Source organism: Lissotriton helveticus, chromosome 3_1 (genome assembly GCF_964261635.1).
Source record: "Lissotriton helveticus chromosome 3_1, aLisHel1.1, whole genome shotgun sequence".
NCBI classification, from domain to species: domain Eukaryota; kingdom Metazoa; phylum Chordata; class Amphibia; order Caudata; family Salamandridae; genus Lissotriton; species Lissotriton helveticus.
In genome coordinates, this window is record NC_136061.1 from 316375173 (window position 1) to 316389086 (window position 13914).

Below are 13914 nucleotides of genomic sequence, written 5' to 3' on the forward strand. Positions count from 1 at the left end.
ACTGCCCCAGCATAAGAACCCGAGGTGGTTTGCCTAGGGATCGTTTTAGCTGGGGAATTATGAACTGGGATTTTAGGTCGTAGCTCTACTACCGTTTTAGAAACACATGATGGGGCTGTTCGTGCATTCGATTTAGATAGGGCAACTCCTGCTGTTTGATTTGATGGGGCCGCTCGTAAACTAGAGGTTTTTATCGGGACGGATACTAACACTGGATGTGTGGTGTTTGTTGTATGTTGTTCCTCCCGTTTTGTATAATCCATCATGATTTTCTTAATGAAAGCTATATCCCTTTCCAGGCCTTCCATTTTCATCATGATCAAACTATCAAACTTAGAACATCTAGAGCATTCACCTAGGTTGAGCACAGCTTCAGCAGCCTTACTAGGCCCCTGTGATAAAACCTCACTTAGTTCCCTGGATTCCCCTTCCAATACAGAAAAGCGGTTAGTACAGGTAACACCCATGTCACATGCTATTATCTGCAAAGACTTTCTATATTTTCAACTGGTGGGGCCAAAAGTTTGGTATTAACACTCATATTTACCCCTCTTATTGCCTCTGTAACATTAGCCTCAATTGGGTTAACAGGGTTAAGGTGCATTTCGTCCACCGAACAATTGGACTTTGGTCTCTTAGAGAAGATGGCTGGGATAACTTTACTCTTTTTCTGCAATAAACGTTCGACCAAGGGGTCATGGTTAGCCATGTTTCCTAGGGTAGGGGCCATCAATAAAATGTCCTCGCAGTCTTCAACAATAGATTCGATGCTCAACATTACACAATTTGGGGCAACATGTGACTTTTTTTTGATTTCTTCATTTTTATGGTTGTAGTTGCAGGGCCCCCCCCTTCCATTTCCTTTCTTTTACCCATTGTTAACTGCAGAATACCCTTATAGATGGCGCAATGTACAACAATACGACACGTAAATGGCCCACACTGTCTTATATGTCAAGGGACAGTCAAAATATCCAATATGCACAGTACCTTGTTAATACAGATGGTCCAAATTGCCACAATTAAGGGGGGTGGCCCTGCCTCGGTCTGCCTAGGAGGGCCGCAGACGGCCCTGCCCTTGTCCCGAGCTTCTCCCGGCGCTGCCCGCGCGCGTCCCGCGACGCAGATGGAGCCTGTCCTTTTTCAGCGCCTCCGGGCGCGCAACTGGCTGGAAGCTGTAGTGCCGCTAATCCTCCTGGGAGCTGTAGTCTCCCCCAACTACGACCGGTGATCTGGTGACGGCGGCAGGGGAGACTAACAGCGTTGGGGACCCAGGTGCGGTGAGGTCAGCCCGTGCAGCCAAGGTAATGGCGAATTGTATGCCCCCGCTCCTCCGAGGGAGCCTGACCTTTTTCAGCGCCTCCGGGCGCGCAACTGGCCGGAAGCTGTAGTGCCGCTAATCCTCCTGGGAGCTGTAGTCTCCCCCAACTACGACCGGTGATCTGGTGACGGCGGCAGGGGAGACAAACAGCGTTGGGCACCCAGGTGCGGTGAGGTCAGCCCGTGCAGCCAAGGTAATGGCGAATTGTATGCCCCACAATGTGTTAACAGTCCACAGAACAGCAACTGCTCCTATCACTTGTTAACTTTTATTGTCTTTGACCCTGTACAGCGGTCGGCTTAACTAGGTTTGAATTATAGAAATACCACATACATAAACATTAATTCCTTATTTTCCTACCTTGTATTCCATAAAGACGGTTCAAGCGTGATCTTCTAGTTTCATCACTGTATGGAACAGCTAACCAGGGCATTTCACTGAAGTATTGCTTAAATGAGTCTTCAGATCTGTTAAATGCCAAAAGAAGCATAGAAAAAAATTTAGATTCTTCACTTACTGCTTAAGAATGACCTTATCCACTTAACACTTTTTCCATGCGAGTCACTTTACGCAATTCTATAGGTGCTTACTGATCTTGCATACTAGCCAGCTTACAATTTACAGTGAGCTTAGCACCAGTCCAATGATTATCATTGGTTGGCTTTATTTTTACTCTCCTTTGCTTGCTGCTTATTTGATGGATTGCCTTCCTCTTGTGCTCGTCCCTCCATGGAGCATAGCCTCTTTACATTACTTTTATTTGGCACACTTGTATCGTTTCACAGTTCACATTTAGGAAACTGCTTTTTTCTTTTTCATTCAGCATTCCATGAGTGCATGTGTTTTCTAGCTATTTCCCTCTAGTGCTGCTTAACCACCCCCACTGTGTTGCTCCCCATCAATACCAGCTTGTCTTTAAAAGTACAGTACGAGGTATATTTTGCTGGTGCATGGGGTGAATAGCAAAATTAAAAGCTTGTTTTGCTTTATCTTATGTATTCCACATACATCCCACATGAAAGCCCAAGCTTTGTCACACAAAGGCTTATGTGTCATGGGGGAAGGGTCATCTGCTGCACTCACTCAACTGGCTTCTTAGGCATATTGTGTACTTAGCATGACACTATGTCTGGAGGCTACTGCAGAAAACCAAATTGCTCAATCCTGTGGGGAAGTAAATTAGGCCTTGGCAAGCATTTCCCTTTACGTATGACACTACCTTAATCTTTTTTTTAATTCTGTTCACAGTTTTCGGAGTGAAAAGTATCTGAAAATAAGTTTGCTGTTTATCTTGTTCCAATAATTTGATTTTTTTCTTTTACTTTTTTTAAACAGTACTTTACAACAAACGTTGGCAAAGCCACTGCTCAGCACTCGCATTAATTAGATAGGTGAGACCTATTGGCGTTGAAAATGTGAGTTACATACAACCCCTTATAGAATCACTAAGCAGTTCTGAAGCAGAAAACAGATGACTGAAGGAAATAGAGTGCTACAAGGGAACACAGTAATGTACTTTTTATGCATATCGCTGACATTGTATTCGGGAATAGGCTCCATTATGGACGACAAGAAGTCTATTCGAAGTGAAAATTAATTGGGGTTTCTCTGAAGCTGCAGGGGTCATTCAGCAGCAGGCTTCAGCACAGATAGTCACGGTTCCGAATCCTGGGCAGTTGTACCCCTTGACATTCTCTTTAGAATAAAACTATGGATTAGACTTCCCTTTCTGTCCTCATTTCTTCTCAGAAACCTTATCTCTCACCTTTCTGTTTCTAATCTTGATGAAGAAATAACTTGCTAAATGTGGAGCTCAACTACATTGCAATGGTCAGAAAACGTTCACGGTGTGTTCATATTTTTTATTGAACGTTTAAACCAAATTAATAGTATGCTTTGATGCATTGCAAAACCTTCACATTACTTACTAGTAAGAATAGTTTTGTTGTAGTAAAATGACTGCATGATTGTTAAAAATCTCATATAATTACAAACTTTAGTTATTGATGCACCATACACTTTACTACAAACTTACTCCATAGTATAGGTAAATGTGATTTAAAGAATAACAAATGCCTCCACACGTTTTAACATTTTGTTCAAGAAATATTTGTTTTAACCAGTAACAAAACTGGAGGGAATGGTGCATGGCTACTGCTTATGTCATCAATTCTCTTTCTTGTCCTTTTGGTAGCTTTTTAATAATTTGATAGCCTCTCTGCCTGGCACATGCCATATGGATTACTGGGATTTATCGGAGTATTCTCCCCTTTTTAGTATATGAGCATACACCATCCCTCTGCCCCTTTGGCTCAGCTGGTTAGCCCTCATTATGATTATAACTTGCATGTTTCTCTCTCACCCATCACACCACCAGACACTGCTTACCGTAACATAACCACGCCTTGGTAGCCATCACGCACACCAAACCCTACATGGTGTAGCTTGGTATCCGTGTAGGTAAATGCTTCTGCTGCAAATGTAGGGGTTGTAAGTACTATACAAATGCAACAATATCATTTTGTGAAGCACATACAGTAAAAACGCATATGCAACATCTCAGGTCTAGCTGTCCAAGGAAGGCAAGAGTAGATTTCCATCTTCACGTTGGGTGCATTAGTGGCATAGGCTACCTGCTGTTTTAATGTTAAAAAAAAGTAAATGAAAAAATCGAGTCCTTCCTAACTACAGATCCATTTTAAACTTACCTTTGTTAGCAAATTTTTGAGAGAGTGGTAACATGTCAACAACAGGATTTTGCAAGAACAACAGTCTCCATGGCTCACAATCAGAGGCCAGACCGAGGAGAGGAGCTAAAACGATACCAGAAAAGTGCTACTATCCCATTTGATTTATTAGCTACCTCTAAAAGGTAGGATTAAAAACAAATCTTCTGGAAATCATAGTGAATTGGGGTGGGTGTCACTGGAATAACTCAGCCATGGTGTTGCTTCCTAACCGAATTCAGCAAATTAATATGGGTTACTGTACAACATCATGATCACATCACAAAATCATGAATGGAGAGAACGGTTTGTGTTACCACCTTTAATACAGCCTCCAGCAGTATTCAAAAGATTGTTTCACACCATTGGCAAATTTTGAATTTCAATGGTTTATCTTTGGAAAAGCCGCTCTTTTCTTTCAAACGGAGTCAAAGTATCAAAGACATCTTGGTGCATACAAGACCAAGAATGAACAACAGAATACAGATGGGCACAGGAGAAGGAAACCGAACGGTGTTCCTTCCCCCAGTTACTGGTCACACAAGATGTGGAATGTGTGATGTATGCCATTTAACAGAGAACACCAAAATGAAAGAGGTCAGATTAACTTACCCTTAGGAGCAAAGGAGACATATGAATTGTAATTCTTCCTTCGTTACATACATGTTGAAATGCCCATGTGATTTAATGTACCAGGGAATGACCACCAGAAAGGTATAAAGAAGAATCATGGAGCATAGAGCCACATTCAGGTGCCAACGGAATGTTAGTAGACTGACAACACACTTTGTAGAGAATAATCACTCCGCTGAGGATTTCTCTTGGACAGTAATTGAAAACCCCAACATCAATATGAGTGGGGGGAACCCAGAAAGAGCTCTGTTCATCAGAGAGCAAAAATGGATTTGTAGGGTACAGAGTTTTACCAGGGGGCTGAATGATGACATCCCCTGGAATACTCTGAACAACTTCTGAAACTCTTTAGGGTGCTTTATGGAAACTGAAAATTAAGGTATGCCCCATATTTAGGAACAGCTGAGTCAGAGTGGGTCCTTTCCTTTTGTAATGTATTGGAACCAGGAGATTGGATAGTTCTCTTCATTTTTAATGCCCTTGCCCCCCTAGTATCATCTGCGGTGTGCGGTTCACAGAAGTATTATCATCCTCCCCTTGAACATTAACTTAAGTCATTATTAACATAGGAACCACTCCAGGTGTATATAGAAGCCCCTGACTGAGACAGTTTTCATAAGATTAATATACCATAGTCTCTATTCACAAATTTTATATATTGTCAGAGGAGTAAGGCGCTCCACAGGGTGTAAGGTACACTATCAGGAGCAATTTGTGGCCAAAATGGATGCCATAATTGTCTAAACACACGGAGGGGCCAGCGCTCTAGCGTTCCGAAATGTTCGGTTACACTGACGCGCCCCTCGTGGTGTCCCACGCTCTCTGGAGGCGTTGTTCACCTCTTCAAGAGAGCATTTTTGTAAATGGGGAAGTGCTCTACGCGGCGTGCTGGAGAGACGATATTGTCGGCCAACAGCTTACCTCGCAAGCATTAAGTCAGTACGATGACGCCGGAGTGAGTAGATGAACCTGGGCAGAGGGGGTTGGATACCCGCGGTGGTGTTTCGGTGCCAGCTCTGTTTACTTTGTTTATCTCGGAGAGGCACTGTTACCTGATAACCGATAATGATTCTAAGGGTAGAGATTACATGAACTCGGACCGGTTATTTAAAATCAATACGGGCTGGTAGAGAACGGCTTTCTATCAAAAAAGAGGGTCCGAATGATAACAGGGAGATTCTGTGTTACAATTAAGAGTGGTGAAGTATTGCAGAGAACGGTCCTGTTTTCAGAAAGGGATGTTGGCTTCGGGACATGTTTGGGTACATATTTCGTTTACTGGCATGGTTGGCGAATGTGAATTATGAGGAGAATCCATGTCATTAAATGTACATCTACATTAATAGTCTGTTCGTGTTATGGCTAACAGACTAATAATTTCGTACGGCACACACACGTGCTTCACCGGGACTTATCCTTCATTGTATTAGTTGCGGTGGGATCTCTCACTCGAGCTCACGTACTGGCGTCTAGACCTACAATATATTTGGATTAGTTCGTACTTTTATTCTTGTAAGGCCCCATCAAGACTGATCATACCCTACCGGGTTGGAATTATCACCGGCTTTGGGATATCATGGACTTTTGAATTCAGCCACAAAGCCCTGAAGAGTCGGAGAACACTGTTTCTCTGATCAAACACGTGTCGGCTGGCTGTGTGTCTTTCCGTTTCACGAACAATTAAAGAATTTAAGAACTTCAACGTTGGATTAGGTCCATTTGCTTCAACATTACGTCAACCCGATGTACTACTAGACACTATGGGTGCAAGGGACTGTTGCTATATTTGATTGTGCTTGGATTTTCCTTGACAGATTAAGGGGTTGTAGGGTCTCCCCTTCCCGGTTAGCACCATACCAAATTGTTTCTAACTTCACACTTTACGTTAATTCTTGCAGAGCGCCATTCCTTCCTGTCCACGAAAACCCTGTCCGCTTTACCCATAATCTCGGTAAGTGTTGGGGTGTAATAGCTTGGATGATAGTGGCATTTCCAAAGTTTCTTCTTAGATTATTCTGAGTCCAGAGAAGAATATAGATTATTATACACTGGAAAGCTAACATGGCAATAGTCCTGTATCAAGTGTGTTGTCTTGTTGATAATTGTCATGTAACTAGGCTCGGGCATTACCTTAATAGAGCACCCACTTTCACAAGATCCAGTGTGGATGGGGGAAGCCCCCCCAGGTTTTTAAGAGTGTGTTTAGAATAAAGGGATGCTAGGCACCAAAAAATGTGTTTTACCAAGTTTATGTATGTTTGTGGTTACGTTGTATACGAACATAAGCAAGGGGCACTGACATTGTCATGTGTCTTCTGTTGTTGTTTTTATTTGTACAGGTTCCCCTTCACAAGCGAACAGCCCTTTTGAAAGGCGATATTCCCCTTTTTTCACTTCTGAATTGGTAGAAGGTCAAGGGGGTCACCCAGGGTCATAGAGGTGAGAGTCCTGAGGAAAGCCGGGGCACTGTCATTTGCCGGCGGAAACATGTCGACACCTATGCATTGTGGAGCAGGTGGAGTCTCATAATAAGCTCCTCTACCTTGCATCCACTACTTTTTAAATCCTGGACAGAGGACCTAATATTAAAATTGTAATAAGAATCCCCTGGGACCAGCATTTACTACCACTGATTCTGCACTATTTCTCACCCTTGAGTTTTCACTAACCTTTCACTGTATGTTGTACTGTCTTCCCCTCCCTATTGCTCCACCTCCAGTGCTGGGTAAACACGGAGGTGTGTTAGCAGCCCTATGATGAAGCATGACACAGCTTGCTGTGTGTGAGGGCAGTTTTAAAAGTAAGGTGTATTTTCCTTTACTCACTCTTAGAAACTTTTCTTTTTATGAATCATTTTGATCCCTCTTATGTCTGTGATTGAAGTCTGAGCGGGAGGCCGAAGGGGGTTTAGATCCTCTCACCCCTCTGTTCTAGTGTGTTTTCTACTGTACAACATCAACCAAACTACAGGGCTCATCTCTTGCCCTTTAACATATACTTAAGACCCCTGTCCCATTTTAACTTCTTTTTATTAAAATTTTATTTCAAATGTATGTAGAAGACATTCAATAGCACATCCAAATTAACTAGAACTCAAACCAAAAGACATTGCAAAAAGAGCAAAATACATCTACTATGAGATGAAAAACATGTTCTCCAATAGAAATTTCTGAAACACCAAAATAGGCATAACCTATTATATAGCCTGAACAGTTGGAACCCATTTGAACCTCAGATTAACAAGTAAATGAAATCTCAGTGATGCAAATAAAGCATTAGGGCCTAGAATGCAATGCATCATGCTTTGGGGGTAACTCTAGCCAACAAATATCATCCTGAAACTGACCGCAGGTCTGTGAGGTCATGCAACCACTCTAGTGGTCCTGAAGGGAAGTTGGCAGCTGGATGAAGGGACAAGGAGAAGACAAGAGGGGAAGGTGAACTTGTGGCAACTGACAAAGAGCAGAAAATAGTGCCAGAGCCCACAAGCACTGGAATTGCCACTTGGGTGCATGAGAATGGAGAGGAGGAGAAACCTTCAAAGTGAAATGACTTGTGATGCCCGTTTGTCCAGTGTTACCAGCTTGGAGCTGTTGCATAAGGTATGGTTGTAACTGACGCGGAAGGCAACAGTCCTGTGGAGCTGGAGAGTTGAACCAGAGAACTGTAGAGCTTTATTGTCTGTCAAGTATTGCCGGGCTTGCAGTGCGTGGCTACGGTATTTCACCACTTACCCCTCTTACCTAACTCTACTACGATGTTTCTCCAAAGTTAAACTCTTACCCAATTGTAGTAGAGCCAGACCAGGAGGACTGGGGGCATTTTCAGAGGCTCCATTCTCATGGTGCAGAGGGTTCTCGACGCTAACAAAGCCCTACACAATCAAGTACCGGCCTACATCAGCCACCGACTTAGATTCCATCTACCCTCAAGACACCTACGCTCCTCCTCACTATGTTATGTTATGTTATGTTATATTTCTTTTTGTATAGCGCGGGGCGGCTCAAAAAGAGTATCCCGGCGCTTTCGCTGCGGGACCTACAGCAAAATAACACAACACGGCAATAAAACAGAGAAGAAAAACCAAAAATACAGAGGAAAAAAAAACAAAGACCTAAAGAGTGAACAGCCAGGTCTTTAAGCCCTTCCTAAAAGCAAGAAGGCTAGTAGCGCCCCGGAGTGTCAGCGGCAGGGAGTTCCACAGCTGTGGTGCCCGCAGTCCAAAGGAACGACCTCCGATACGAGCTCTTTCCACGCGTGGCACCACAGCCAGAAGCTGTGACTCCGATCTGAGAGCACGGGCCGGATGGTAAAAGGACAGCCTCCTTTGGAGGTACTTTGCGCCCCCGGAATGAAGGGCCTTGTAGGCCAGAGTCAGCGTCTTAAAGATGATGCGCTTGCGGATAGGGAGCCAATGTAAGGCCTGCAGGAGACCCGACACACTGGCTCGCCTATTAAAGCCATAAATGGCTCTCGCCGCAGCGTTCTGCGTCACCTGGAGGCGCTGTAGCAAGTACTCCGGCAGGCCCAGGTAAAGGACATTGGCATAGTCCAGCCTGGACCCGATCAGAGCCTGCACAGTCAGTTTGCGATGTTCTTCCGACAGAAGGGGTAGAAACTTCCTCAGTACCTTAAGGAGACCGAAACAAGTGCCCGTCACTCCCAAAATCTGGGCTCTCATCGTCAGGCCCTTATCCATCTTGACCCCCAGATTCTTGGCAACTAGAGATGGAGAGGAAGGTGGAAACATGTTAACAGGCCACCAGCCATGCCAGTCAGGGTCCGACGTGCACCCGAAGAAGAGAACCTCCGACTTCTCCGAATTGCACTTGAGGCCATTCAAATGAAACCATCTGAAAACAGCCCCAAGGCAATCCCGGTTGCTCTCTCCATTAAAATCTCCCCCCCCTCTCACAGGAGAAGAGGAGCTGTGTGTCGTCGGCATAGGACACGATCCGGGCCCCAAAAGACTCCGCCAGTGCCGCCAAAGGGGTCATAAAGATGTTAAAAAGGGTCGGGCTCAAAATAGAGCCCTGGGGGACCCCAACACCCAGTGGCGGCATCACAGCAGAGTCCGAGGAGACCCAGACCGTTTGTCGGCGGTCAGCAAGAAATGATGAAAACCAGCTGAGCACCGTCCCCCTGAGGCCTATCTCATAGAGTCTAGAGAGAAGGCCATCATGGGGGACGGTGTCAAAAGCCGCCGAAAGGTCCAACATGACCAGCATGGCCTTGCCTCCCGAGTCCAGAACTCCTTTAATGTCTTCCGACACCTCCAGGAGTGCTGTCTCTGTGCTGAGATTAGGGCGGAAGCCCGATTGGGAGGCATGCAGGAGCTCATGCGATTCCCGAAAATTGGAGAGCACCGTGTGTATGTGCTTCTCCAGAATTTTCATAAGGGCAGGCAGGAGAGAAATCGGTCTATAATTGACCAACGCCTCAGGATCGAGGCCAGGCTTCTTCAACAGGGGAATCACCATAGCCTGCTTCCAAGCTAACGGAACCAAACCCTGGCTCAGTGAGAGATTAAGAAGAGGGTTGACCAGAGGATTTAGGACTTCCGCCATACTTGATAGAAACTTCGCCGGGCAGGGGTCCAAGGGCGATCCAGATTTAAGCGTGCCCATAAGTCCTAAGGACGCAGCGGCTGAAAGAGGGGGGAAGATTGCCAGCGACGGGCCAGATGAAACTGCCAGGCGCGGGCTATCCTCTGTGCACTAGCCCTTGCGCACACCCCCAGCATCAGTCGCAGACGTAGCAGGGGGCGGTGCTTCTCCCACATCGCAGCCAAAACCTGGAACGACCTGGCCCTCCACCTTCGGACCGCACCCTCCCTTGAAGACTTCAGAAAGATACCTGGATTTTCGACAGAGACCTCGCACCGCCAATGCCCCGATACCCCTCGGGTGACAGTGCTGTGCGCTACAAAATCTGACTGATTGATTTATTGATTGCAACCAACTGATAGGACCTTCAAGGAAGCCTAAGGTAGAAAGCATTAGGGTGATCCACACTAGTGGTTATCAAAGCTTGAACCACCATCTTCCTGGAGTGTAGAGAAATCCAAAAAAAGGAACTTGAGGGCAGGGAGCAGCGCAAAGCAAGAACCTATCACTGCAGGCACCTGTGTTTGAAGGGAAGGTTGTTTGTCAAACTTAACACAATGATGTTTTGCAACTATAGTGGGTGGTGGAGGAGATGGTATAGTTGCTGGCCAACCAGACTCCCACCAATTAACACAGTGGGTTACAAACAAAAGAATTTCAGTTTTATCTCCATTGCACTTCAGATTACTCATGTGCAATGCATTCAGCTAAAGACTTTGATGGACATCCCAGCAGTTTCCAATCTACTCTCAAAAGAGAGAAGTAATTGGGTATCATTGGCATAGGAGATAATTTTAAATCAAAATGACGTAATGGCAGGGGAGCAGGGAGACAGCAAAGCCTTGTATGTATTATCGTAGGGCTCAAGGAAGAGCCATGTGGCACCCCTGGGTGAAGAGGATTAATAACCAATAAAAATGGAGCCAACCAGACCACCTGCCCCTAGAGTTAAAAAATAACTCAATCTAGCCCAATTCCTGGCCATCTACTAATAGGTTGGCATGACGTTGAATGGGAGACTACAGCTGAAAATCAAGTGAGATCAAAGTGGCATTCTTCCCTTGATCGAGTTTCAACTTGGCATAACCTGTCGCTTGTAACAGGGTTCTCTCTGTACTATGTTGGCGGCTCAACCCAGATTGGCTGGGATGCAACAGCTTGTGTTGCTCTAATCAAATCTGAGGGCTAAGTATTAACAAGCTTTTCAACATTTTAGATAACGCAGTGAGGAGGGAGATGGCCCAGAAGTTGGATAGCAGTTTGGACCCAACAAAGGTTTTTTAATAATGGAACAATTTTAGCCTGTTTCGAAGATAATGCCATTGTACTAATTGATAATGAGGCACTGAAACCCTTATTTATGAGTGGGTTGCCCACTTTAACCCCAAGCACAAAGACAGAAGGTGTGCAAAGTCCAGTCAGTGATCCGGATTTACAGTTCTGTATTGCCATTTGAGACTCCTCTACTGAAACACATCTGAACTGAAAGGCATCACAATGTTCATAAGTAAGCGCACCACCCTGCAAATTTTACCCGGGCAGTCGATGGGGTGGTGCATATTCATCTGAATTTTAATGATCTTAGCCTCAATGAAATCTACAAGCCAGTCGCAAGGTTCCTGGGAAGGGGCAATACACCGGTTACAGACCTTGGGTGCAGGAATGTTTTAGTGGTCTGAAAAATATTTCTAAGGCCATATGTAGCCAAATTGATTTTAAATTCACCCGATAACTCATTTTTCCCCACACAACACTAGGGGACTGTCTAAATGAAACACTTTTTGGTTTAGATTTAGGTCTGGCCAATAACATGAAAAACCCTCTGGTCCCACCTATCCCAACCTTTAACGGTAGAGGCAGGTCAAGTACAATAGACTTTGTTTTTATTTCTTGTAAAGCGGAACCACGAGTCACGAAGTGTATGACTCATGATATTGCTATGAGTGATCACCATCCAAATAGCATCTCTCTATTGCTTCTACAGAAGCTAGCTAGACATAATACAGTCAGGACCCTGGAGCAAAATACCTTGATTCTAGACAGGCTAAATGGGTTCTCACTAAAATGGGATAAAGTGGATCCTGTAGCTATTATTAGAAACCTAGTCAAAACAGCACGAGTGGCGATTGAAAAATGTCTTGACATTGACACCTCTGACGAGGAAGTCTTGATCAATTTTTTGACTGTTACTAAAACAATAAAAGAAGTCCTTTCTGTCAAACTAAAAAAGAGAAAGCCTAAATAGAAAGGTTGGTTTAAGAACAGCTGCACAAAAGCGCATTCAAAATTGAAAGCCGCATTGCATAAAATAGAACGGGATCCCCAAGAAATCATCACTCTTAGAAAGCAGTATAATCAAGCTGTAAAATCCAGAAAAACAGAATTGAAAAAGGAACCGTGGGACCAACTTCATAAAAGCTGTACCCTAAGGGACAGCCCTGCTTTCTGGGCAGTCATTAAATCTCCCTTCCTTTCTGATTCTAGAGCTACCCCTAAAATTGACGTGGCGATAGACGAATTGACGTGGGTTGAACACTTTGCCCGGATTTTTGGCCTCTCTTCTAGGGGGCACAAAGCATTCAACTCCCAGGAAAAGACGCACCCGGAATTAAAACTGACTCCTTACCCCTTCGTTTTAGATATAACGCCTGACAAAGCAGAGCTCGCATTGAAGGCTAGCAAAAACGTAAAGGCGCCAGGCCCCGATGGGATACCAATTGATTTCTTTAAAGCTAACTTGGAATTGTGGACCCCAATTCTGACCAGGGTCCTGCAGGCATCATGTGCGGTGGGGCTTGTGGACTCATGGTCAGAATCCATTCTCGTTCCGATCTTTAAAAAGGGGGACCGCCAATCGCCATCCTGTTACCGTCCAATCTCCTTGCTTGATTCGCTCGGGACAGTGGCGGGTCGAGTTATTCTTGAATGCCTAATAACAGGATCCTATCGGATCTACAATTTGGATTCCGCGAGGGGCTTGGCACTATTGAACAAGCCCTTAACTTGACACTTTTGATGGGCATGTATGTAAGTGCTACGGGAGCCTTATACATTCCCTAACAGGTACACAAGCATGTCCTCATTGTGATTTTACTCTATCCAATGTTCAACCCCACCCAGAGGTTACACGTAGTCGTAAGCTACCTATTCAATCCTCTGATCAAAACCCCTGCGTTTTCACATTCTATACCGTCAACTGTAGATCTTTACCCCAGCATAAATCAGATATTTTCCATCTATTAGCCGAGGAAAAACCATGTGCGGTGTTTTTAACGGAAACCTGGCTGCATGAAAGTGCAGGTCCGGATGTAGCCGCCGCCTTGCCTACGACCTATGCTATTGCTAGAGTAGATAGAATGGGACATGTTGGAGGTGGCATTGCCGTGATTTTCAACAGGGAGTTTAAATGCGACCTTGAATTGGCTAATATTCCTGGATGCGAAGCAGCATTTTTTAAAATTTCACTTAACCCAAATTTTATGTTCTCTGGTTTTTTAATTTATCGCCCACCTGGAAATAGTAATGCTTGGGCTGCGAACTTGGCCAATTTCATTTCGCCTTATTTTCTCAACGCCCAAAACTTAACTATACTGGGTGATCTAAATCTCCACTTGGAGGACAAATCAAA

At 44.6% G+C, this 13914-nt stretch overlaps 1 protein-coding gene across 1 annotated transcript in view; it reads right to left on the reverse strand.

The window, feature by feature from the left end:
• The window catches only part of NXN (nucleoredoxin), a 592564-nt gene that overhangs the window by 125446 nt on the left and 453204 nt on the right, over positions 1-13914 (reverse strand). Inside the window, exon 5 of the mRNA XM_078679884.1 lies at positions 1682-1788. Within this exon, the coding sequence (XP_078536010.1) occupies positions 1682-1788 (107 nt within the window). The remainder of the gene's footprint in view (positions 1-1681; positions 1789-13914) is intronic.